This window comes from Herpailurus yagouaroundi, unplaced genomic scaffold (genome assembly GCF_014898765.1).
Source record: "Herpailurus yagouaroundi ecotype Mexico unplaced genomic scaffold, PumYag 67440, whole genome shotgun sequence".
In the NCBI taxonomy this organism is placed as follows: domain Eukaryota; kingdom Metazoa; phylum Chordata; class Mammalia; order Carnivora; family Felidae; genus Herpailurus; species Herpailurus yagouaroundi.
Window position 1 is genome coordinate 1,264,062 of NW_024420251.1, and position 27,044 is coordinate 1,291,105.

Here is a 27,044-nt window from a genome sequence, read left to right on the forward strand (position 1 = left end):
CAGCCCTCCAAGTAAGGTTCTCTTCCGAATGAGTCCCGACCGTAAGCCAAATTCCTATTAAGCTCTGTGGAAGCCACTTTTTTGCTGTGAGGGGGTGGCTCCAGCGTGGAGTGACAGCAGTCCCTGCTGTTTCTGTGCAATTTTAATCGGAAACAACCAGCCGCCAAGCCGCGTGCCACAAATGCCAGCGGGGAGGGGGTAGGAGGGGACCGGAGCGGGGGGCGGGGGGGTGGTGGTGGCGGGCTGGGCCGGGCAGGTGCTGACCGTGAGGGCAGCTCCGGGCCTCCAGGGGGCGGGGCTCCGGAAGGGGTGGAGCTCGGCGGGGGGTGGGACCGCGGGGCAAAGCTGTGGCAGTGACTTCCGGTCCACAGCGGTCCGGACCCTGAAGCCAAGTTCTGCGCCCCGTCGCCCCCGCCCCCGCCCCCGGGCGAGCTGAGCTGCTCCCGCCCCACACTCCGGAGGAACAGGGTTGGATTTAGCCTAGGCTTTGGGGGAGGAGGTGGAGGGGAGGCGGGAAGGCCCTCCTCTCCCGGGTGTCTTTGTGAAGTGACGGGACTTCTCTCCAGTGCAGCAGACTGCCTCAGCGCCCCCCCCCCCCACAACTCGCCGCCCTACATGGGTGTCCCTTAAGTGGGAAGAATACAGATCTTTAATTGGGTCTGTCACCCTCTCAGGGGTGAGAGGGTAGTGGTGCAGAGGGTCTACATTGGCAGTGGGAGTCTCCCCCTGCCCCTTGCCCCCTGCCCCCAGTGCACTTGGTTCAGTGGCCTCGGCTTCCTTCTCTGGAAAATGAAGGGCTGCAGTGAAAAATAACGTGCTTCCGTGCTGTGATGCAGACTGATGGCAGAGGCAAACTTTTTACCCCTCGCCCCTCGGGTCAGGGCCTGCCCGGTGCACAAGGCACGTGTTGACTCTGAAAGAACCAAAGACACCAACAGGCTTAGCTGCCATGGCTTTGTAAGTACTGAATTCTCCCTTGAAAATTGAAAACATAGAGGCACTTTTCTCCTGGCTGTTTATTACAGAACAAAGAAAAAACGCACTGGCTTGAAACAGACGCCAGATTTCAAATGTAAAGGCGAAATAGGAGGTGGCAATTAAAATGTGATTACACAGAGTCTGGACACTGAGAAAAAGTTTACAGAACACGTGTGGGTTTTCTATAACAGACACTTAAATATACATGACAATAATTGCAGATAAAAACCATCAAAGACAAACCCCAAATCAACTATTAATGTTTACAGACTCCCCCCTCCAACCACAGACCATACATGAAAACAAATACTGAAAGGCTTTAAACCAGGTACATCTAATCTCCACCCTGCAAGGTGCCACTGGAGAAGCGTGAACCTGGGGGTTTCTCTGTCTGAATGATAAACGGAGAACACTCTAGATCCTCAAGGTGGACAGCGCAGCCAGTGTTCAGCTCACAGGCTCTCTTTTCACCCCTCCCAAATCTACAGAACTCTTAGCCTCCTGGCAAATTTCCTCTGCGGGGCACTTGTAAAGCTTCTGCTGTAATATGTGCATCAGGAAAGAGCCAGCGGAGACCCAACAGGTTTGCGAAAGAGTTTAAGAGTTTAAGAATCACACAAGACGATATAATTTTTAGTGAAAATGGCAATAAATGGCCAAGGGGTTTCTACTTGGCATTTGTCAGTTTGTACAATGCCTCTTGGTCACATCCACACCTGCCATTACATCAAAACCATAAGCAACAACCACCTGACTTCTAAGGTAGTGCTGGGGCTTAACAACCAGCTTAACAAGGTAGCGCTGGGGCAAAGAACACAGCCTGCATATTTGCAACAATGTATAGTAAACACAAACAATGCATAATAAACACAACTCTACTGAAACAAAAGCCGTCACTTTATTTACAAAGTCACAAAATGAAGTATAAATACTTCTGTCATTAACGTTTACGAAAACCATTTACAAAATTTTCAAATATGTACAGGTAGCTTGAAAAATCACCAGCTTTCCATTTTGTCACAGGTAGAGACAGGGATGAGCACAGGCTGATGCCACTCAAATGTGATGAGGAAACTGTGTGGCTGTGGAGGTGGCTGTGAATTTGCTATGGGTCCAGCCACTGCCTAAAGTGGTGGCAGCGCAGGGTTTTCCACGGGCACTTAAAGCCCCCCCGCGCTCTGGGCGGCAGCATCGTGGGCGGCGGCGTGCTCTTCCAAAATATCGTCGATGAGCCTCAGGTCGCACACCCAGCCTTCCTCTGGGCTTGCGCTGGGGCCCTTCAACAGAGCTTCGATGAAATCCGCCTCACTACAGTCAGGGGGTGAGATCAGACCATTTAGTTGGGGCTGGGGCTGGGGCTGGGGCTGGGGCAGAAAGTCATAGGGTGGCAGCTCAGGGGGGTTGCCCATTCTGGGGAATGGACCTGGGGACTGGCTGGCAGCGACGGCAGAGGCGGTGGCGGCGGCGGCGGCCACGTAGCTTGGCGGCTCGATGCCCTGTATGGGACTCATGGGACCAAAGCTGGCCATTCCCTGCTGGAGAGATTTGGTGGCATTGAGCGCAGGCACGGGACCCTGCACCGGGCTCTGGCCGAGGCTCTGGTTGCCCAGCGGGCTGAAGCTAGGGTCAACCAGAGCCGCACTCACTTTATGGCCTGGCCTGCCTCCTGGGGTCACCTGATTGGGGGGCGCAATTGCCTGATGCGGTGGAAATGTCGGGGCTACCATGGGAACTCTTGCGGGCGCCTTGGTGAAGATGGAGTTGCTATCAAAATGCTGCTGGACGCTATTATCTACACGGCTCAAGGCCGGTTCCCTTGAGACCGCTGTGGTCACAGCTGCCGCCGCCGCCCATGTAGCATTGTTGAACACTGCAGGCATTCTTGGCACACAGGGCTGTCTGAGCTGGTGGGGGCTCGGGGGCTGGCTACTCAGGGGCCTGGGACAGAACCCAGGCAGGGGCACTCTTGAGGGAGTGGCCTTGGGAATCTGCAGACGACGACAGACAGAACCAAGGCTACTTAGGGGGTTCTGGCCCAGGCACAAGGGTACGGGAAACAGGGGGCCGGAGTTTAAAATTCCTTGCTGCTTGCCCGGAGTCGGTGAGATCACGCCCATGCCTTCATGGCTCTGGTGCCTGGTGGGTGGGATCATTCCTGGACTCAGATTGTTCTGAAGGAGCCCAGCTCTGGGTGGCATCATAGGCTGGTTGGATGGGGGGCTTGCCTCAGTCTGGTTACACTTGGACGTGACTTGTTCTTGGACGGCTACAGAAAGGGAAAAGTGGCGGTCAGTTCCACAGTCACCTTCAACTTGGGCTGCAGCTGCCGCTGGGGAGCTACTGGCCTGGCACTGATTTCTTGCTTTCTGCACTCAGCTCCTCAACTCTTCTCAACTCCCCTTCTTTCTCCACCCTCAGCTCTCCCCACACACACACCGACATACGATCCCACTGGAATGAAAATGCCAGCTTCTCGGTCTGTCTTTTCAGGTAGATCATAAGCTCCACAAGGCCAGGGTCCGGGTCTGGTTTTATACTCAGCACTCCGTACACAGGCCTGGCCCTGCACACGCCTTGACAGTGGTCCACCCCTTGCCTCTGGCCTTCCTGGAACTTGTCTGTCCTGTCACTGCAGCTGGAGTATGGCCTGACATGCTACTCCAGCTTGGGCAGGGAGGACATTCAGCTGGTGTCAGGCCCAAAGGAACAGGGGTTTTTGCTGGAGAATGGAGGCAGCACTGGGCTAAAACCAGGGCATTCTTGGCCCAGCCCAGTGTTGCTCCGCTGGCTGCTAAGTATTGTTTCACACCCATCTCCCCAGCTAGTGTGAAAGTTCCACAAAGTGGGGACCATGCCTGGCTTTTTTGTTAAGGACTGTATCCGCGGCCAATAAATGTTGAGCCCATTCAGAGCTGCCGTGGTAGGGAAGGGACCCCTGCTATGTGTGTAGGCTCTGGGAACCCCTGCCACAGACTCTTTGAGGAAAAGTGTCCTCAACCCCTGTCCCACTGCCCACACCTGAGGGATGGCTCAGGAATGATTAGAGTGGAAGGTCACTCCAGCAGTGGCTGGGGTGGTGGTGGTTGGGGGGCGGGGACAGCTGCATGCTATTTAACTGAGTTGCAGACCTCCCCTTTCTCCCTCAGGAGTTTCAGAAACACTGACAGTAATGGCTTACTCTGGAGTGAATTGTTCCCCCTCCCCCGCCCCCCACTCCAGCCTGCCCCTTTGGGAACAATGACCTTAACTGCTTACCTTGAAACTGACTCATCTGTTGGGCAATATATGTACTCCGCTGTTCAGGGGTCATTGCCATAAGATCTGATCTCTGCTTCTCTTGCTAAACAGAAGATGAAAAAGATGTGTTAGATAGCGGCTACCAAGAAACTCGGCCTTGGGATTGCTGCATGGGGGCCCAGGACTTGGCTTTGGTGTAGCAGAAAGCATGAGTGAACACATCAACACACACTTGCATGCATGCCCCACCCTCCCGCGCAAAACTCCACAGGTATAAACAAAAGTAGGATTCTGCACCTGGGTTAAAAAAATCAACTGTGACAGCATAGGATGGGGGCGGGAGAGACAGAGCTTAACAGCAACAGCACACAGAGAAAAGATTCAGGCATTTTGGATGTCCTTCTGCTCAGGATGGGCCAGCAGTGAGATGTGGTCACCAAAAGAGCAAATGTAACATTAGGCTGCATTAATAGAAGCAGAGTATGTAGCAGGAGGGAGGTGACAGTCCTACACTCCTCTGCCTTGGCCAGACCATGTCTACAGTGCTGACAACAGTCTTGGCAGGCCAGCCTCAAGGAGACCCAGACCAACTGGCTATATTCTGAGGACACTAAGCAATAGGGGTAGGGCTCGGACCCGGAACCACGCAGACAAGGAATGGCTAAGCGAACCAGGGACACCGTGGCTGGGGCAGAGCAGACTCTGGGCTATGTGGTGGTGGGTACCCCACTTCTGCAGGGTTGTCACGGGGAAAGGGCTCAGGCTCCTTCTGGGTGGTCCTGGCATGAACGGCAGGATGATCACATGGTCAGATAAATGCATTGTCTGCCACCCAGAGTAGCTACTTACTGCCAACTTCCCGTCATTCTCCCGCCTGGCTGTAGGATGGGTAATTGGGACAAGCTTCCTGTCTCCCTCTCAGGGGACGGCTGGTGGGCTGGGGCAGGAGCCGAGCTTCAGGGCTGCAGTCTCAGCACTGAGTCTCAGTGGCCCAAGGAGATAGCAGAGAACCGGATGAGGGGCCGGGGGCACGACTTACCCAGAGACCCTCAGCCATTTGGTTCCAGGTGGTGACTGGGACCCAGATCTCGCCCACTGCCCTCTCTCTCCCCTTCTCAGGAAGCCTGCTCCACAGTGTGCTGGCAACCAAGGCAGCTCCCACCCCTTAGCCCATGTTTTGAGCTGCAACCCCCTCCCCAGATGCCAGAGGACTTGACCTACAACATGGGCGGCCCAGCAGGGCCTGCTTTTCTGCACCCAGTGGGGCTGGCGCTTCGGAGAGTGCTGGGCTCCCAGCCTGGCGGCAGAGGACAGACACAAGGCACTGGGCAGACCACGCCAGAAGCGATTTCACCATCCTGCAGTTAGCCTGCTTCCTGTCTGGGCTCTTGTCCTCCTCCACCGGGGCAGCTGGATGTAGGCGGTGGGGGGCTGCTCCTGGGGCTGCCCATGGAGCTGCCCTCTTCCTGCTAGAGTATGGGGCACCCGGGGCCAGCCCATGCGTGCTCACTGTGCTGAGCCGCCCGCACCCTTCTTTCATATCATTGCAGTTAGGGATCTGGCCCCCGAGTAGCACGGGGGTCACGTGGCTGCCCGAGGCAGGAAGCAGGGCATCGAAGCCAGGCTCTGCCTGCCACACTGGGGGCAGGCAGGCTTTCTGAAGGCAGGCCTTTCACCCTGGGCCAGCACTTTCACTTCTGCTCTTCCCTTCCATCCTTATACCAGCGGCCAAGATCTGGGCAGAAGATCCACAGCCCCCCGCTTACTAATGTGACATGTGAGGCTCAGAGAGGTTAAATGCCATGCCCAATGTGATATGGCTAGGAAGTGCCGTGTGTCTCAACAGCAGACCCGGTGCTCTGGCCTCTCCAGCCCACTGCTTCTGGGGACCGGCTGCTTCTGGGGTCTGGTTCCTGTGGCTGGCTGGGTCAACACCCACCCTAAATCCATTTCCACTGTTTGCCCCATTAGTTGCCTCAAATAACGCAGTTGTACAAGGGGTGGGGGCCAGGGGGCAGGTTGGAAGAATATAGAGCGCAACTGAAGAAAAAGCCAGGGAAGGGCAGAAGAGTCCAAAGGGAAGGAGGTAGAGAGGAAAGACACCCATGGGGCAAGGGGTGGAGAAACTGGGTGGTGTTGGCCAGATGAAAGAGAATGCTTCTTGAGCAGTCCGGCGTTACAGGGACCACGGGACAGTGCCCAGTGTTCATCCAAGGAAGCAGAAAATCCGGACCTTCCCGAGTTTAAGGGCAAATCTGGTCAGCGGCATGGCTACAGAAACTCTCCAGTTCACATAGCACGGTGACACCCGGCCTGTGGGGCTGGGCCTCTGGCATCCTGGGACACAGACATCAAGCAGGAGTCTCTTCAGTGGCCTGGGGCCTCCAGAGGCCAAGGCAGCCCTCTGCTCCTGGCCTGGTCCTGTTGGCCCTGGCAGAGGAGGCCTCCCTGGGAGGCTGCTTCCTTTGTTTTGCAGACGGAGGCCCCCATCCTTTGTTCTGAATCAATGTGCTCCAAAGATAAGCCCCAAGAAAACAGTTGTTGCCTTTTGACACTGACAATTGGAATCTTTGGAAAATGGAGAAAACAGGAAATGACAAATGTTTTCAGTGACCAGGAGGAAGTGATGGCTGAAAGTTGCTGCTTAGTGACAGACACTTGTGAATGATGGCCCAGGCAACCTGTGGCTTTTCATAAGCATGGTTCTGGAGAAGGTCATCAAATGACTCATTTTTCTAATGCCGCAGTTGTGGAGGTGTCCTATTGTGCCAGGTGACACTGACAGAGCAGTGTCAGGTGAGTGCTGTGTGAGCCTAGCTGTGCTTTCCTCACGGAGAGAGAGAGACCAAAGGCTGGCCTGAACCCCACCACTGTCCCCTGGCACAGCCCAGCCTCACACAGCGTCCCCCACCAGCAGGCCAGGCCAGACGCTGTGTCAACCTAACCCTTCAGCCACCGCAGGTGAGTGTGTCCTATAAGGCCCAGTGCAACCACCTGGATGCTTTCTCACCACTGCAGGGAAAGTGGTTGCCAGATTCAATCACTTAATCAGAGGGACTCTAAACTGGATGGGGGATGGGGGAGAGAAGGAAGAGCAAAGGACCAGCAGGACTCATGGACAAAAGCCTACAAAGGGTTTCTGGATTTCAGCCAGATTCAGACTGAGGTTACTGTCCCCAGGACCCTGCAGGAGGAGAGCATTCTGACTCAGAAGGGGATTCCAAAGGAATAGCTCCAGGGGGATGGCAGGGAATGGGCCCAAAGCCTTGTTTTGTAGAGCACATTGAGGGTGAGAAGGAGTGGGGGAGAGGGAAAAAGGGAGATCTTTTTCTGCTTTTAGGTAACTAGGCCTCCTTTCCAAGCGGACCCACCCCCTGAGTGTCCCCAAAGGGAGCCAGCCTGCCTGGCCGCTGAAGGCACTCAGCTACCTTAAAGGTTCAAAGGTTAATGAGTTCTACTGTGTAGGTTTGTTTGTTTATTACTCCACTATGAAAATCACCTTCTTTTGTAGTTTCTGGAAGCTAGATTTGGAAACAACTCACCCACCTTTTGACTTTTCTTTTGAAATGACAGGAAGACAGCTTTCTGCCTGGAAACTATAAAATCAAGATCAGAATTCTTGGGACTCTTGCTCCCATGGGGGTGGGGTCCCCTGATACCCATGGGCTCTGGCTTGTCATGGCCGATGGATGAAGGCAGTCAGATACTTCCATCGGGAGCCCTGTTTTGAGGGGGTGTTGACTCTTTTCGGCTATAATCCTCCTCAGTGTCCTTCGAAACCACAGGGGCTTTTTCCTACAGTGAATGACAAATGAGGTTCATAGTTTCCTGGTCCCTCCTAACTCTCAGAACCCGTGACTCAGTTTCTCCAGGAGGCCTCTCCGTGGACCGCTAAGGCCAAGATCTGGGGAGAAGGGGTTTGCCCAACACCTGTTCTTTTGAGTTGCCTTTGCTCAATGCCCTTCCTGGTCCAGAGTGCACCCAGTGACATGTGGGCCTCAGTGGCTCTGGAGCCCCCAGTGTGAACATGCTCAAGGACTGGATGGGAAGACAAGGTTTACTTAGCAGCTCGGTTAGTCCCTTTGTCAATCAGCGGACAAACACTTCTTGTGGGCTAGCGCTGGGCTTCTCATTCTTCCGGAGCTTATAATGGAGGGGGAAACTGACAAGATACAAGTTAGTCAAGGAAGATCACTTCAGATGGTGACACGTCTTCTAAAGAAGATAACGACAGAGTGAAGGGATCAAGAGTGGGTGGGCACGGCAGAGACCTTGGGTCAGGGCATGGGACCCTGAGGGTAAATCAGAGCCTGCCACACTATTCTCTAAGACAGGTGAAGCCTGGTGCAGCAGTAGTCTGCTAGGGTCTTTCTGTGCCCCTCCCGGCCCTTGGCGTTCCTACGCCAGAGACCTCCCCCAATGGTGACGCTGCTGCTTTTGGGTCGGAACCCATCTGAGGCTGTCACTGGGGGCTTCACAAAATCAATGCCACCAAAAGCCAACAGCAGAGAGCTGTAGCTCAGGTTTTTCACTGTCCGGTTTTCTGTCTTTGTACTTGATCTCCAATTGCATGAACTCTATTCTGACTCCTCCTCCGTCTTGGTGGTTTCAGGGCTGCCTGGTCCCGGAAGGGCTTGGCCTCAATGCTGGGAACAATCCTGGGGCAGAGGAAACAAACGTCTTTGCAGCTCACCTTTCTTCTTCCCCTATGGTGCCTGCGTCCTCCGTCTCACACTGAGTCTGGCCTTCCTGAGTCATGGGCTGAGCTGGCAAGGCTCTGTCCCTCAAAGCCCCCCAGGAGGGTCCAACTTCCAGAGATTCTTAGGAAAGATTTGGGGGCCAAGCGTCTGCCTGGTCCTCCACTGCTTGGTGGAAGGCGTTGCCTCGGGAAGAGACATAATAAGGTAGGGGCTAGGAATTTGAGGCAAGCTAGCTGGGATCCCCTTCAATGTTTGACTTCTGAGGGAAGGGAAAGGCAGGGAAGACTAGGGTGGAACAGTGACATCCTGAGTGGACCATATCCCCATCCATTTTTGCTAATTCTGTTTTCCTGGTGGCTTTGTGCTGGACGTGATTTCTCAGGTTTCAACTGAAGAGCGAAGGGCTGAGGAACACGGTGACTCTGAGAGCACACACAGAAAAGGGGGAAAGAGGCAGGAATCAATAGACCTTGAACAAAAGGCACTGCTTGTTCTTCCCGGCTGGGGCTGGCAGGATAAGGAGAACAAGGCTGTACCTACCAGAGCAGAACTTCCATTAAAGGCCAGAATCCCGGCGCCCTTTCAGCTTGATGACCATCTTCTGATCACTATCACTTAGCAAATGCTCATTTCGCCAGTTTTTTTTTTTTTCCTGCAGATAGGGCAGATGTCCTGTGCAAACTGATATTTTATGTACCAGAACAACATTTCCACGACCCAAACGATACGCCCTGCAAAGGCCCGCTCTGGCTGGCATCCACCATCTTGCTCCCACCACCGCTAATGTGACTCTTCAAGCGGTTCCTTCTAGGCTGCAGGGGATGGTCCAAACTCACAGCCATTGTGGACAGGCTTGGCTTGGCTTCCTTCTGTCTGCTCTCCTCTGGCTGCCAGTCCTCCAGTGAGGTGATCCAACTTCCCACTTTTAGGGCTCACGAGTCTGGAGTGGGGTCAGAGAACACTGTGGGGTGCAGAGTCCACAGCGGATCGCTGGCAAGAGAGGCAGTTCCTGAGTACCCTCTAGGCACAGAGCAGGCAGGTAATGGAGGGTATCCAGAGGTGCAGAAACAGAGTCCCTGTCCCCCTTGGGCTCACAGTCTGGCCGCAGGGACAGACAGGCAAGGAAAGACCCAGGGTGCTGGAAGGCGTACCACAGGGAGGGAGTAATTGCAACCGGGGCAACCCCCACTCATTTCCCTGGAGGTGAGGCTCAGGCGCCTGGAGCACTCTGCTTGCTTGGGTGGTCTCTTTGCCAAAGATGGGCTGGGACACGGTAGAGAAAGCACTAGAAATCCCTCATAGGTGTACAAGAGCTTTATGGGCTGTCACCTCCTGTGTTCCTCCCAACAACCCTGTGAGGCAGGCGGGCAGGCTGAGCAGGGGACTGCGCCCCAGTTGACAGATGAGAAAGCGAGGCTCGGGGGAAGTGACTTACCTACAGCGTCGCAGCTAGGCAGTAGTGGAGCGGGCACCTGCCTCCAGGCCTTCGGATCCCAGCCGCCCCAGGGCGCTGCCTCTGAGGTGCTGTACGAGGAGGTGACTCGGGCCAGCTCATGAGCAAAGGAGCTGCTGGGCAGGAAGGACTCACTCCCCAGGGCCTGGCAGGATGGGGGCTGTCGCCCGAGGCTGACCTGGGGGGGCCTGGCTTCCCCAAGCTTGCAGGCTTTGTCTACATGAGTCTACAACAACCGATTGAACAATCCATCAGCTGTTTGGCCACAAAATGGTCCTGACTGATCTTGTCACTGCCATGACCGCCTGCCTAGCTGGGTCCTATGAGTGTGGTGCTTATACACACCACCTGGTCTGGGGCCACAAAACCAAACAGCTTTGCGCTCTTAATTGTCATGGGTCACAAACTCCTTTGAGAATCCATGAAAAGCTATGGTCTCTCTCCACAGAAAAAGCACTCCCAGTGGTGTTTCCCCTTTCCCGGCCCACCAACATTTTACATATAATTTCAGGGGTTTTCTGGACACTTAATACCCATCCAAGGATCTCAGTTAAGGATCCCCTGCCTTGATCAGTCATTGTTTTGTTGGAAACGGGAGGAAAGCTAGGTCACATAAGCTGGTTCATCGGCAATGACCTTGACCAATCCCGATCCCTCCCATCCCTTTACCGCCCCCCACCCACCCAACAGAGCACACAGTTCTAAACTGGTTTGTAGGTTTGTGTGTGTAGAAATGTTGAGGAATCTGCAAAACCAAATGGTGAGTGCAAAACCAAACAGTTAAGTGTAAATCCCACAACAGCCAAGTCCTGAACTCTAGCCCTCACCGCACTTCACCTTACCAGGGCCCCGAGGTTTTGGGACTTGTGTGTGTGTGTGTGTGTGTGTGGGGAACCTTTCCTTTCTGTCATGTTTTAGATGACAGGGATTTCACCAGAACTGAACATATGACCCGATTCTTTCAGCTAACAAACAGCAATTTAAAAACCTCACACTTGATAACCGTGTCAGAGAACATTTCAAGACTCAAATGAGCTGCTGATATAGCCCTGACATCCTGATGAACACACCGAGCGCTTGACACAGCCTCTTCCCTCTTGTGCTGTAACACCTGGGCTGGGAGGCACGGTCTGTGTCTCCTATCACCCCAGTAGAAAGGGAAAGCTTCATTCCCCCAAACTAAGCTAACCAGCTGGAATCAATCCAATTCACTGCAATAAACACTTACTAAGCACCTACCGTGCACGGGTCTGTGCCATGGACACTAGGCCAGTAGATATTTGGACGTATCATTTGAAATAACACTAAACGTCGCCACCACTGATTTTATTGAGCATTTGCTATGCACCAGGCACTGACCCAAGTGCTTTCAATATGCAGTCTCACTCGGTCCTTTAAGGAGCTGTCTCTGAGGCAGGAACTACTATTGTCCTTATTTCACAGATGAAGATGCTGAGGCCTAGAAAGGTTAACTAAGTTGCCCAAAGTCACACAGCTAGTTAGGAGCAGAGCAGGATGCAAACTCAGGTTCGCCTGGTTCCCAAGCCCACACATAGTTTGCCGTGGTGTGTGTGTGTTCAGTCATTAGCTTACCAAACGCAAAATGCATTTTGAAATGTAGAAACTATTCAAATGCAGCATTTAGAAAAGTTCAAAGTTTTACAAGGGCGGTCCAGACAAATTCTTAAGAACAAATTATAGACTTCAGGAGGGGACTGGGAAGACATTTTAACTACCTGGAGAGTTTCAGAGAGTACACCCGTCCCCCAGACAGATACAAAACCAAAAAAAAAAAAAAAAAAAACACCAAAAAAACCCAAAAAACCAAACCAAAACAAACAAACAAACAAACAAACAAAACAACAACACAAAATACCCTTAGCAAGTAAAGTCCGTGCACTTGGGAAAGAAAAGCTCTTCACCATCTGATGGTGTACCCACCGCGCAGGGCCCAGTGCCCCTCCTCTTGGGGCGGTTCACTCGTAGGGAGCTCAGCTCCCTGGCCATCTGTGGCTCCAGTTTTTCAAGCTTCAGTTTGTCCTTGGAGCAAGGTCATCCGGGACTTAAGCAGAGAGGTCGCTTTCTACAACTGACAATTCTTAGTGCCCGCACACCTAGCTCCTTGATAATTTTACACACTATTTTATAGCCACGTTGGAGTTTTTACAACCCCCAAATGCAAATATTACTAGACCTCTGATTACTCACCCGCTCCATGACGACACAACTGAAAAGCAATGAATAGGGCTTATTTGTAGGGAACTGAAGCATTTTAAGCTTTTGCTCAGGAATCCCTGGTAGCTTCATGTGACTTGTAGGATATTAGTGATGGGTCAAGAAACAGGACCCCCCATCAGTGTTAACATACGCTTGCAGTGCCTCAGTAGTTTATCAGGCAGAAAAAACTGCAGATGGCACATGGAAATTACCAGCGGCGGAAGATGCCCCAACAGTGTGGGCAGTTCTATTTCGGCAGCAATTGGGAGTGGGCCTGGAGCCATTCATTCGAGTGGAGCAGAATGGGAGCAGGCACTTGGCGGACCAATGCAATCCCCAGTTGAAAAACAAAACACATAAAATACATGAGATTCAATCTTGACTGTGACTGACTAGCTTTATAGCCGATGCTCATGTGTCTCCTCTGTTTTATTTGGTTTGGAAAGAAACCCTGCTTATCATGTACCCTGTAAGTGTGAGGCCTAAGTTTCAAAGAAATGGTGGTTAGGGACATTTCAATTCCTTGAGGTTTCCAAATGTAAGGTAAAGCCATGGCTTTCTTTGGAATCACTGAAAATCTGAGAAAAGCTAGTCAATGAACAATTGGTGGGCACAGTCACTAGCTCTTAGACTGGCTGGTTCCATGTGACTCCAGATCTCAGAGAATTAGACCACAGGTGGATGGTGTCTGAGAGTAGTGCCCAATTTCACAGAACTCACAACCATTCAATTCCCTGGATCCTGAGGTTTCCATGGTTGCAAGAGAGCCTGCTGGACTGAGGTTGGCCAAAGGTCCCTCCCCCTGAAAAATCCTCCAATGGCTCGCAGCTGCCTAGAGATGCAAGAACATCCTGTTAAATTCTGCTCTTAGGGCTGTCCATAACCTTGGTCTCCTGTCGTCTTGGCAGTCAGGTTTCCTGTCCCATGGTGTCATGTACTCTATCCTCCAGTCATGACAAAATCTCCTTTGAGCTCATCAGATCTCTCCAGACAGGCTGCCATGTGTGTTCAGCCCTCTGAGCTTGTGCCCCTTGATTCACCCAGCCTGGAATTCCTTTTCCCCAAGTTTTCACTCTGGGAATCCTACATGTCCTTCGAGATCCAGCCCCTCCACCCTGAGAATTCTGCCTCTCCTTCAGCCTAGCTCCTGTGGCTGAACACCTGTGGCTGACTGAACATCCTTGCTGGACCAGGTCTTAATTATCTCTGAATCCCTCTGGTGCCCAGGTAGTGCCTGTGCCTTTGCCAGGGGCTCAGCAAATACTCAAAGTCCAAATGACCTTGCTTTGTTATGAACTTGGCGTGATGTCCCAGGCGCTTGGGAGATGGTAATCTGGTGAGAACTGTGCTGGCCTCTTTTTGGGATGAACCTTACTGACAAAAGGAGCCTTGACCCTCACTGAAGCACATCTACTCATCCTTTTTTAACATTGTCATGTTAATAAAACCCATCCAAAGAACAGAGAGGAATCATAACCGCACCATAAAAATAACATCAGCTAACATATTTACTGGGCACACACTGTGTGCTAGGCACTGAACTCTGCATACATGCAGTTGAGACTGTGGCTAGTTTACAAGACAAAGAAGTAGAGATACGTTTACCCAGGGCACACAGTGGCAAGGAAGGGTACAGACCCGGATCTGATTTACAGCGTGTCTAAAACCCAAGCAACTCCTGGGTCTGGAAGTACAGAGGCTCCTTCTCTGCACATGAAGAGGAACAGTAAGGTATCCTCTTTCGTTTACAGTGGAGTAACTGCACCTCGTTGGCTATTCTGTGACATCATTGTAGCTCAAACGGGTTCTGGGACATGGAGCGAAGGTTATGACTAACCCCTGTAGACATTCAGCTACTTTGCAAGAAGCGGATGGGTGTTCTAACTCTATAAATTATTGGCTACATTATATATTGGTCCAGTCTTCTCCACCATGGGGATTCAGAAGGAAGTATATGTGTACTCACAAGTTATAGCTGTGTACTATAATTCCACCAGCTTCCGGGAGCTTGCGGATTTCTAGCCCCCATCATCCAAGAGTTCAGGTAATGAATCTTGAACTCCTTTCTTTCTTTTCTCTGGCCTTTACTAACCATGTAATAGAGGTGAGCAGAGAAAGCCCAAGAGAAGGACCTGGAGGCTTGGCACAAATGCCAGAGACCCTCAGAACCCAAGGTCCTTCAAGAGCTGGGCCGACTTCAGAAGCCAGCTCCAGTTGTTATCCAGATAGTGCAAAGAGGTCAAGGTGGAGCTGTGGAAGAAGCTGAATCTTTGGGCATATTGGTGAATGTCCCTACGTGTCAGAAGTGACAGGAGACAATTTTGTAAATGTGAAGTAATGCATTAGGAAAACAGGAAAAATGTAATGTGAGTTAGACTTCTTGGTTTTCTGCTTGCCATTTCCCTACTTGGCCAAGTGCAGATGAGAGTTCAATATATCACAATTACGTGTCTGTTAATAATAACACAAGACAGCTATACAACTCAAGTCTGGGATTTCATAAGGAATAAAATCCCAGAAGCTCTATAAGCAGCATTGTCCCACAGAACTTTCTGAGATGATGTTGAATCATCCTCCCAGAAAGGAAAGAAGGCTCTATACCTGTGCTGCCCAATATAGTGGGCACTGGCCTCACGTGGCAAGTGAGCACTTGAAATGTGGCTACTGCAAATGGAAAACTGAATTCTTAATTGTATTTACTTTTAATGGATTAAATTTATTTAAAAAGCCACATGTGGTTGCTGCCTACAATAATGGAAAGCACAGCTTTTGGCAAGGCGGCCAAGAGTGCATGTAGGCTCTGGAGACAGAGGTTTGGGCTGGGGTCATGGACTTGCTGCTTCTTAGCTATGTCATTGTAAGGAAGTTACTAACTCTTCTGTGTCTCAAGTGGTAGGGATTGTGAAGATTCCTTGAATTAACACATATGCAGGACCTGCCTGTTACACGCACTGTCTGAAGACTAGTGAGTGGTAGTCTTCATTAACAGTAACACTTCTGCCATATACTGAGCACTGTTGCGATGCTCCATGTGGTGTCCCAAGAATTGTTCAGGGATTAGCCTGGAATCAGACATGCTACTTTAAGCATGGTTTGGCCAACACAGTTCAACAGGGCCATCACCTCTCCCATCTCTTGGTAACCCCTTCTGGGGGTGTCTTTCAATTAATTTTTGGGACAAACCTATGAGGAACGTACTATGATGAACCCCCTGTAAATATGAGGAAACTGAGGCACAAAGAGGGTAAGCAACTTGCCCAAGGTCACTTGTTAGTAAGTGCCAGAGCCTGGACTAGAACCCAGATATTGTCTGACTTCAAAGCCCACCCTGAGTTTTGCTCAATCAAGTGGCCCAGCTGAAACCTTTGCTATTATATAACAAGCAGACCAGCAGCAAGAACATTCTGGAAGGCCCTGAGGGGTCCACAGCTGTGAAATGGCTGCTGGGTTGGCTACTGTGTGGCCCACATGTTCTTTTTGCAACAACTGTATCCCCAAATTAGGAGAACTCCAAGTTGGAGCATTTCTGTTATGATACATGTGGTACAGGGGATGAGAGGGAGCTAGGGCTCACTAAAGAGATTCTGCTAAGAACTCTAGGGTAGCACCAATCCCACCCACTGGGTGAAGCTTTCCCGTAAATTTGCATTTTGTTAGAGTGTCCTTGGAGCAGCGTATTCTGTATGCAAGAGCTGGAAGAGTTTGAGCTTTTCTGGATTTTTCCCCTTTATAAATGTATATTTAACCTTAATTTTTCAAAGTTTAAATGTCTAAGGCTGACTAAAATTGATGAGGTCCAAAATCAAGTTCACTTAGTCAATCAAGTTCTCAGACTTGAAATTTAATCACAGGATTAAGTTCAACTGGTAAATTGCTACTTTGCTGAGAGAAGAAAAAAAAAAGCCAAGAACACAAAAAAGGCAAAATCAATAATGTATACATCAATTAAGGAATGAAGGAATAAGTATCTTTTCTGCAGCATGAATTCCAATGAGTAGGCAAGTGGCCTGAGAAGCACCTGGGCTAAAGACTGGCATACACCTCAGTATACCCCATCGTGTGAGGCTCAGAGCAGGTCTGCGGTAGTGTTGATATTTAGGTGAGCTGTTTTCTGTGGGGCACTTTTGTAGTGTGGCCAGTGCTGCACCTGCTGTCATTAATGCTGGAAAACGAGATAGGAAAACTGGCTGGTCAAGGCTAGGTGGGCCACTGGGAATCATCACAGGAGCAAGGTGAGGTCTAGACCCCTGCTATGGGGGACATCAAGGGTGGGGCAAAAGGGAGGCCATCAAGGCTCTCTGGAAGCTAGAGAGCCTCAGCAGCCAGGAGAGGCCTGTGGCACTAGTTGCTCTGATAGCTTCTGGAAGGTTCCTATTGTCTCATGATGCTGATGGTGATGGTAAACCCCTACGATGTACTGAAATTGTACAACATGCCAGGCACTGAATAAAATGCTATACAGTTTTTATCCCATTTAATCCCCATGGCAACCCTGAAAGATGGGTACCATTACCACCCTCATTTTAATAGGGACAAAAATAAGGTTCAGAGTAACAAAGTAACTTGCTCCAAGTCACACAGTAAGTAAGTGGCAGAGCTGGAAGCCAAACCCAGGTCTGGCTTACTCCAAAATCCAGGCTCTTAATTACAAATACTAACCCTTATGCTTATGCATTCCCACATTCTTTCCTCAGCAGTGTCTCCCTGCTGGGTGTAGTGAGCACTGCTGACAGGCCCCAGGGCGCCAAAGGAGCCATCCGACGACTAACCATCACATTCGGGCAACCGAGGAAGGGAGTGGCAGGATTTCCTTTGGAGACTTCCGGATTTAGACAGCAGATTTAATGCAAGCATCTAACTTCACTCCCTCCCAAAGCCCCACTAAAAGTGCGGTAAGGGTTTTGTTTTGTGTTTTAAAGGCACAATCCCATGAGGGTAAGGAGAACAGGAGAGAAGACAGCAGCACCATAGTTTCCCAAGCCAGTGAATGGCTAGACCAAGGTTAATGGACTACACAGCCTGAAGAAACTGAATCACAAGATGTCAGAGGGAAAGGCAGAAAAGCAGCTTGGTCTGAATTGCCTAATCTTCATTGGGCTCAGAGACAGGAGCTCCAGGTTTTCTCTGGAAGGAGGTGAAGGGGACAGAGGTGGCCAACGTAATGCAGCAGATCCTGGATCCCCTCCCTCACTCTATGTCTGTGGGTATCTGCCTCTCCTTGACCCTGGCAAAGGTCTGGCTTGACCATTTGCTTCTAAATTCCTGCTCTGCCTTCCAGATCCTGCTGCCTGGATCAGCTGAGGACACTCAACTTCACCCCACAGAGGTGTCCTGTGTTCACCTACACCTAAATGCTGGAGGAACTCGAGGCAGGCTGTGGTGAGCTCAAAAGGAGACACAGAGCAGCCCAATCCCTTCTGCCATATTTTCTGTGTGTCCAGTATCATGCCCATAACTCTGCCAGGAGTCCTGATGGTGGTGGGCTCTATACGTGCCCCAGTCCACCACTGTCTTTGGCCACCAACTTCCCTAAAAGGGGAGCTGGGGGCAGACAGTGGCCAGGACTACCCAGCTTCTCTTCTTTCGGAAGCCTTCAGCTAACAGCAGCACTATGGTTCTTTGCTGCTTACGTATCTACCTCGTGCCCACTGCTCAGTTCTCCAAAATGAAGGGACTACTTGTTTAAGAGTTCATTAAGGAAACTATAGAAAAGCAAGAGAATGATTACATCAGAATCAAGAGAGTGGTCGCCTCTGCGGGGAGGAGAGGCTAGGATCACAGAGGCACATTGGGGGTCTACTCAGGGGGTGGCAACATTCTATTTCTCAACCTAACTGGTGGTGACACAGGTTTTCACTTTGTACTTCTTCTTTAAATTGTACATATGGGCCTTGCACACTTTTCTGCACCTATGTTATATTTCACAATGAAAGTAAAAGCTATATACAAAGCTTGGTGTCAGTAATGTGACAAATATATTTCTGCATAGGAAAAAATGAAATGCTGTATTCCAACATGTTAACAGTGGTTATTCCTGGCTTATTTGTATATTATATATTTGTGTATTTTATTATCACACGGAGTTTGTGTTTTCTCTATACTTTCTTGCACTTTCCAAGTTTACTATGAAGAACACATATTACTCTTGTAATCAAGAGATCATAAAATGTATTGGAAAATGACGAGGTCCCCATCTAAAATTGAAACCAATGAGGATCAACACAAAATAGATGGGAGGAGCCATCAGTGGGAATCAGACAATAAGTACCTAAAGAGATTGGAGAGAAAGAGAGAGAGAGAGAGAGAGAGAGAGAGAGAGAAAGAGAGAGAGATTGGTGACTGTCTAATCTACCTAGGAAGACCTCAAAGCTCATCAAGGGGCTTCAGGTGTATTCCTATATTTGACTCTTAGAAGTCAGGAGAGTTGTTATCTCTGGGAAATGGGAGGGGTACAGAAAAGGCTTCTAAGATATTTAAATTTTTTTAATGTTTATTCATTTTTGAATGAGAGAGAGAGAGAGGCAGAGAGCCAGTGGGGGAAGAGCAGAGGGAGAGGGAGACACAGAATTGGAAGCAGGCTCCAGGCTCTGAGCTGTCAGCACAGAGCGTGATGCAGGGTTTGAACTCGCGGACTGCGAGATTATGACCTGAGCTGAAGTCAGATGCTTAATGGACTGAGCCACCCGGGCGCCCCTAAGGTATTTTGAATGTTTCATTTCTCAACCTGGTTGGTGGGTACATGGGTATTGGTCTTATTATTATATGCTTTATATACTCTTCTGTATGTATCATATGGATTCAAGAAAACCAGGTTTAGAAAAATCCAGGAATCCTGTAAACAGAAAATATGGTGCTATGTCAAAGGAACAACTCAAGTTCATAAAAAAATCATCATTGTTTACAAGTTAAGAAAAGTTGCTTTGGAATTTCGACCTTATTTTCTTTTCTGTTGTCAATCCCATCTCTCTGGAGATGCTCCACTCAGACAGGTTTAGGGTGAGGTCAAGGCTGGAAAGACCTAGTACAGCACACTCTTCATGAAATTTAGGGTTGGCCTGGTTTCAGCTCCCTGAACCCTGGCAAGAATGCCAATACTGCCAGAGCTCAGGGTTCCTTCCCCAGATTTTGTCCACAAGGATGTATAGGTGAACTGCAAATGAACCAATGCTTTCCTGCCACCAATGCTTTCTCATGCCTACCTGTGTGCTCTCCTTCCTTCCCAACCTTTAAGGGGCATCATTCTCTACTTTCTTTTTACTGAAGTCCTCATCTTCTGTCGTCTTCTGACCCATTCTGCCTCCCTGGGGCTAACACCTCACCCTACTACCCTAGCAATTTTGTAACTGGAGGGGAAATGAGAGATCACCTACTTGAGTCAACATTCCCTGTAGATGGAGAGGTCCATGGTTTGCTCAAGATTGCCAAGCAATGGACAAGCCTTGCTCTGGGAAAATGGCCTTGGTGATCACAGTATCCCTCCTGTCAGGTAAGTACAGTGGTTGCCAAGGGCTGTGCAGAGTGTGTCATGAAGCGTATTGTTTAATGGGGACAGAGTTTCAGTCTTGCAAAATAAAAAGAGTGCTGGAGATGGATGGTGATGATGGCTGCACAATGTGAATGTACTTAATGCCACTGAGCTGTACACTAAAAAATGACCATTTCTATGTCATGTGTACTTTAACCACCATAAAAAATCAGGGAAAAAAGATTGCTGAGCAAGTTAAGGACAGAGAGTCTGAGAGACCTACAGGGAGCACCTGTCTGTTTTTGCAGGGACTCAGTCTCTGGGAGTGGGACCTTGCAACACGACCTTCTGAGAAATACTGCTTGCTACCAACTTCCTACCTGGTGGGTGGGGACTCTGGGGCTCATGGTAGGGAAGAGCTTCGCCCCAAGTCAGAGGAGACTAGAACTCAGCACTTGTGATTTCCAGTCCATGGTGCCTTCTTGCAACCCCTTTATCCCAAAGGAAGCCACTTTCCCTGGTCTAAATGTCAGGAAAGAAGAAAAGGGCAGGAAGAGTATGCAGTGTTGATGCGGGGCCTGGTGGGAACATATCTATATGCGAAGCAGATGGCATGAAGAAGAGAAGAGGTGTCCCATACAGAGTCGACCTCTTTAAACCTCTCTGTAATTCTCAGTGAGAGCAAGAAAAAAGGGTACCCCACATTGCTGAGTTAAACAGGCAGAACAGTACTGGGAAAGCCCTGCTTTGTACACTGCTGACAGCCAGCACCCCCCCACCATAGCCCGCATGTTCGAGCCCTGAAAATGGCCTGCAGGCTCAGTGCCTGACTCTGGGGTGGGCTCTCCCAATGTATTTTTGAGGAGAAGAAGTTTTGGAGGCCATGGTGAACACATCCAGAGGCAACTTGGCCAACTGGGCCCTCAGTAGAGCACCATCTGAGATGCGCAGGTGTGAGGCCAAAAAACCCACAAAACAAACAAACAAACAAACAACCACTTCACTGCATCCTGGCTCTGCTGTGTCTCTCTCCCTGACTCTCTGAAATGTTTGCCTTCTTTTTCTTGTCCCAGCAGGGAGAGCCAGGACTCAGTGGCAAGAGCTCTCATTGGGCTAGACCCTGCCAAAAGCCAGGCCAGCCTGGCCCTCAGCTTCTCCGGGAACAAAGAACAGCCTCATCCCTCTCTTCGCCCCACCAGCCTCCAGTTCCCAGCCTTCTGGCCTCTGGCTTCCCCAGTGCTTCTTTACAGACCTCCAGTCTTTGCACAGATGTTCTAGTCATTAGCATATACAAATGGCCACTTAGCCCAGATTACACCAAGGTAAGTCAACAGCTTCAGCTCTGAGAGTTGTCACACTCTGGCACAGGAGAAGGCCTCTTCCCCCGGAGAATCTGGAGGACACTTGTATCCACTCAGCAAAAAGCCCATCTATTTGGCTTGGCAGCAGATAATGTGAGAACTCATGGAACCAATTTAATCCAGTAGCACCAATCAATAAGGGGAGCAGTGATGGGTGAGGGAAAGTACCAGAGGGAGAGACAGGAGACCTGGGGTCTAGGCTTAGCTCCTCCTTGTGCTTGGCAGCTGGGTGGCTTCAGGTGGCCTCTCTGTGCCTGCTTTTTCATGTGGAAAGTGTGCTCTGCCAGGGGCTATTGTGAGAAGAGGATAGAAGGAAGAGGGGAGATTCCTCAATATGGGCTCAGTGCAGTGCATGGATGTGGAAGGGCTAGTTCCACCTTCTGTCCCCATTCTCACTACTAACTATGAAGAGCTCTGGCCTGGAAGGTAGGTGACTGCAGTTTAGCCTGGGCTTTGCCATTAGCTTTATGAGCTTGAGAAAGTCTCTTGCCTTTTTTGTCTATTGAGATGATCTTTTTGTTGTTGTTGTTCCTTGTTTTACTAACATGGTTCATTACAATGAATGATTTTCATAGGCTGAACCAGCCTTGCATTCCTGGGATGCAGCCCACTTGGTCATGGTGTCTAATCCTTTTCATAAGTTACTGGATTTGTTTTCCTAGGGTTTTGTTGAGAATTTTTGCATGTTTTTTTCCCTAAAGGATACTGGTCTACTTTTTCCCTTTAGGGCCTCACTGTGTCCTCATCTGTAAAATGATGTTGTTGAACTAGACAAACTCCAAGGATTCTTTCAATATTCATGTTCTCTGATTTTAGCATACTCACACAACTAAAAAAATAGTGATTCTTAGGCATTAGACAGACAAAACTTATACTCTTCCTTGTGTAATCAAGAGGCTGAATATTCATTTGTTTATTTCCCAAATAACTGTAGTCCCTTCAGTCTGCCCCACTTCCAAAGCCTGGGAATCTTTTGATGCTTAGGATAGAAACTAAAGCCAGCCAGCTAATTCATTTTAAACTTCTTCCAAATGCACATGGTTGTATTTTCCTAGACCTGGGGTCAAAGGGTGAATTGAACAAACAAGGGGACAGGAGGGAAAACCAAGAATCCAAACACTAAATAAACAAACAATGAAGAAGCACAGTCCACCTACAGACTAATCAAACCAGCCTTGGCCTTGTCCTCCAAAGTAGTCAGTCTCGTTCTACCCCATGAATCTATCCTTGTAGCTGTCTGCCAGGGACTCTGGGAAGGGCCTTCCAGTCATAGCTACCGAAGGAGGGATGTGGTGGCTGTGCTAAAGGCTGCTGGCATCTCCAGCCATGGGAGGCATAATTGACTGATAGCCTCCAGAAGCCATCCCTTTGGATCTGTCACTGTATCTGGCCCCAGTCTCTCTCCCAGCCATTGACTGAACATAGCAGGTATACTACTAATGCAGGCCCACTCCTGTGAGGTACAGGTCTCTTCCAACAGCAACTTTGGCTCGAGGACTCTCCATTGGCCTTGCTGAACCTTTCCTGGAGCTGCACTGCAGTCTAACATTGTTCTTTTTTTATGTTTATTTATTTTTGAGAGAGACAGAGAGCAGAGGAAGGGCAGAGAGAGAGAGAGAGACAGAGGATCTGAATCAGGCTCCATGCTGACAGCAGAGAGCCCCATGTGGGGCTCAAGTTCACAAACTTCGAGATCATGACCTGAGATGAAGTCAGATGCTTAAGTGACTGAGCCACTCAGGTGCCCCTGCAGTCTAAGATTGTTCTTACCCAATCCCCCTCTGTCTCCCGATCATCATGGACCACCTGCACTGTGGGCTGAGGCTCTCCCCGCTTTCTCTTGCTTCCTTTGCCTTTAGCATTCATAGGCTTCCCCTACCCTCATACATTTCTTATATGTCTAACTCCATACAGGTGTCTGCCTTTCAGCAGACCTGAACAGACACAAAGGAGCACTTGGCTAGTTAGCTCTTCTTGCTTTCCAAAAATATAGAGGAAACCCTTTTTTCTCACCCCCCGCCCTGCCACTCCCCACACTGCCCGTGAAGCACCATGGTGAGCAGTGAGCAACATGAGAAGCACTCTCCTGCCTCTTCCCTTAAGCACTTGGCTCACAGCTCAGAGATTTCATTTCTGTCTGAGTTTTATTGGAGTTTCTGTAATTTCCTGGGCCAGATATCTTTTTCTGTCATCTTCCTGCCTTACCCTAGTCATGAACTGGGCAATGCGAGTTGTGGGGAAACCCTGGACAAGTCCAGCAGCTCTCAGCAAACGCAGTACGACTGGCCTGCAGAGAAAGTTGTGATATCTACCATACTGCTCTCTCGACCTCATCAAAGCTTTGCAACCCAGTAAATGGGTGGATTATGGGGCTGTTTTGCAGGAATAAGGGCTAGCTCTGGGAACTAGAAAGGCAAACATATACATAACCTACCATTAAGGCTGGGCAAACAGACATCCTTTTTGATGTGTGGACATCCAATGAGAATGGGTCCAGCAGTTACACTGAACTCAGGCACAGTTTTCAACGTCAACATCTGCAGGATATACTTCTAGTTAGTTTGTAGACTTGAATAATTGGCCTTCTCCAAATAATTTATTTTAAGGGTTTGGCTTGATTTAATTATAAAATTCTATTTAATAGCAGAGGGTTGATTACAGCAATGGTAATAAACTGTCAAGAATGTATGAAGTTCATATCGCATTCCCAGATTTGAAGCCACCTGCCTGCTTCAAGATGTAGAATTTATTTATTTCCCTACTTATTTATTGAAGTTGATTTATTTATTTTGAGGGGAGGAGGGGCAGAGAGAGAGGGAGAGAATCCCAAGTAGGCTCCGCACTGTCAGCACAGAGCCTGATGCAGGGCTCGATGTCACGAACCATGAGATCATGAGTTGAAACCAAGAGTCAGATGCTTAACCAACTGACCCACCCAGGTGCCCCAAGATGCAGAATTTATGAGCTCAGAGTCTGTGTCAGAAGTCAGGGACTCCAGCTATTACTCAGAGCCAGTCATTTCATGGCCTTGTGGAACTCTCACTGCCCCAGTGGGTAAGTGCAGTGTTCACCCAGATCAGCTGTGTCCTGCTGCCTGGGGCATCCTGTGAGCTGAGGGGCCTCTACTGCCTTCCCCCAACCGCCTATCTCCAAACTGTATGGGTGTGGGATAAGAGGGAGCTGGGTGCTCAAAGGGCTGCTACCTATGGTGAGGAGCCCCAGGGTGCCTGGTAGGTAGGGAGATACCCAGGGTCCCTGAGGCACCAGGCTGCCAGAGAGAGGGGGAGGGGGCTACAAAAGAGTTGGCTGCAGTTGCCGAGGACACTAGGGTTCTCTGTGTGTTTGTTTCTTCTGAGGACTTGACTGTTGTGTTCCTTTGAAGCACCTGTCATCGTACACTGTAAAATGCAGAGTGTAGATTGTTCCATAGTTCTCCACTGTAATAAAATACTGCAGCTCAAATCTGCTCACTCTGTCTTTTATAACATTCGCACAACACATATTTACTGAGCACCCACCACAATCTAGGCCCTGTGCTGTGACAGCATTGGTGGATAAGGCAAATGTGCTTCTTGCCCTTTTACAGCTGGCACATTTGTATTATGGAGAAGCACTTAGATGAGGGTCGGTAATACAGATTGATTAAGTGCTGCACGGGAGCACTGCAGAGTGCTAGAGAACAGGAGAACAGGAGAACCCAATCCAGTCTGGGGTTAGAGCAGGCTTCATGGCAAAACTGAGCTTTAAGCTGTGGCCTGAAGAACGATGGCGTGTTAGCCAGGTGAGAGGCCCTGGGGAGGAAATTGGGAAAGTTCTCAAACCAACTTTATCTATCATAGCTGCACCCAGTGCCACTCCTCTTCCAAGACCTGACTAATACCTAGGTTATGGATATTTGGGGGAATTCTTACAAAATGAGGCCTAAGGATACGGGTTCTCCCTGGATAAAGGGCTGCTTCCAGGAGTTGCATGGTCACCCCAAAGAGCCACCTTCACATGTCTGTTCCTAACTTATTAAATGTCAGAACTTCGTTAACCTTCTTAAAGCCCTAAGGTGTTCCGGAACGTGAGGGTGGTGCATCACCTGCAGTTTCTAGATTGGAACCGAATCCTCTTGGGGAGGGAGTAAATGGGCTTTCTGTAGGGGTGAGCATCTGGGAGGCATACGCTTGGGAAGGAAAGAGCAGATGGACGTCGATGGCTGAAGACGCCGATTGTCACAATATAGTTGGCCGCTTGGCCAACATCTAGTTTTCCTTCCCTTGGCACCTTCCCCAGTTTCCGCTCAGGCAACCTTGCCTGCCCCATGCTGCCTATATGCTTTGGGGAAACCTGGCTCCACTCAGGGTTCTAGAGGTGGGGCACTTAGCTCAGCTCACAGGAAACAACGCAGTAGGCGTGCAATCAGTTCAGGCCACGAGGCCCCGAATTCCCAGGGGTTTCTGGGAAAGAAGCCTCCTTGTTTACCTGACAGAGCTTCTAGAAGCAACTCTCTCTCCTGCTTCTCTGCCTGAGGGAAAAGGAAGTTTGTAGCCCCTGGAGCTGCTGGCAGCCATGGGTGCCCACAAGGGGGAGCCAGCTTTAGGATGACGGTTGAGCTGTTGATTCAAACCACCCTGCAGTCCCCAACTGCTGGACTTCCGCTTATAAGACTCAGTCCGTTCCTTTTATTTTTTTTTATTTTTTTTTTAATTTTTTTTTCAACGTTTATTTATTTTTGGGACAGAGAGAGACAGAGCATGAACGGGGGGAGGGGCAGAGAGAGAGGGAGACACAGAATCGGAAACAGGCTCCAGGCTCCGAGCCGTCAGCCCAGAGCCCGACGCGGGGCTCGAACTCACGGACCGCGAGATCGTGACCTGGCTGAAGTCGGACGCTTAACCGACTGCGCAACCCAGGCGCCCCATTCCGTTCCTTTTATTAGCTGAGCCAGTGTAAGCTGGTTTTCCTGTTATTTGTGACTCAATACACCCTAACTGGTAAGGATTGAAGCCTGGGCCCCTAGGCCTCTGAGCTCATGAAGTCTACATTGTACCTCCAGCCTCATGTTGGAGAACATTGCATTTCTAATGATGAAGCGCAGAGCCTGTTGGACCCTGTTCAGCCTCCAGTCATGCTCCTTTATCCCTGGACTGGTTTAAAAAGAAATGTACCACACGTGAACCACCTGCACCACCTCCTCCAGCAAACATATCTAGTGGAGATCAACTACGGCAAGCTTGGGCTCTTCATTCAGATCTCAAGTGCAGTAGTCAAGCTCTTAAATACTCTATTTTGCATTAGTTGAGTGCATACACATTTTAGAAGCAATCGCGTAGCTTAACAACATTAAGGATTTCTAGTTCATATTCAATTCCGATGCAAACCTGAATATGTACTTTGTGGCTTTCTGTGAAGAAAATAATTGAGGACCCAAACTGGAATTCATCTATAGAAAATAGGCGGCGCTAGCTCCTAAAAGCAATTATTGGCATTGAGCTCCTGAATTTTTAAATCCCTTCAAAAGTCCAAGAACATACCAGAAAGTAGAGAGTTCAGAGGTAATAACTGTAAACAAAAAAATTAAAAGCCTGTTAAGAGGTGTTGCCAAGTCGGATGCTGATGGCTTTAGAAACAATTATGAGGGTTCATTC

The 27,044-nt window shown here is 49.7% G+C and overlaps 1 protein-coding gene across 2 annotated transcripts in view; it reads right to left on the minus strand.

The window, feature by feature from the left end:
• Nucleotides 1–998: 998 nt before the first annotated feature.
• Nucleotides 999–27,044, minus strand: part of MAMLD1 (mastermind like domain containing 1) — a 120,502-nt gene continuing 94,456 nt past the window's right edge. For both annotated transcript variants that reach the window (XM_040467362.1, XM_040467363.1), the window contains 2 exons: nt 4,234–4,318; nt 999–3,244 (listed from right to left, as the gene is read on the minus strand). In XM_040467362.1, coding sequence (XP_040323296.1) covers nt 2,139–3,244; nt 4,234–4,318 — 1,191 coding nt within the window. In that variant the 3' untranslated portion in view covers nt 999–2,138. The remainder of the gene's footprint in view (nt 3,245–4,233; nt 4,319–27,044) is intronic.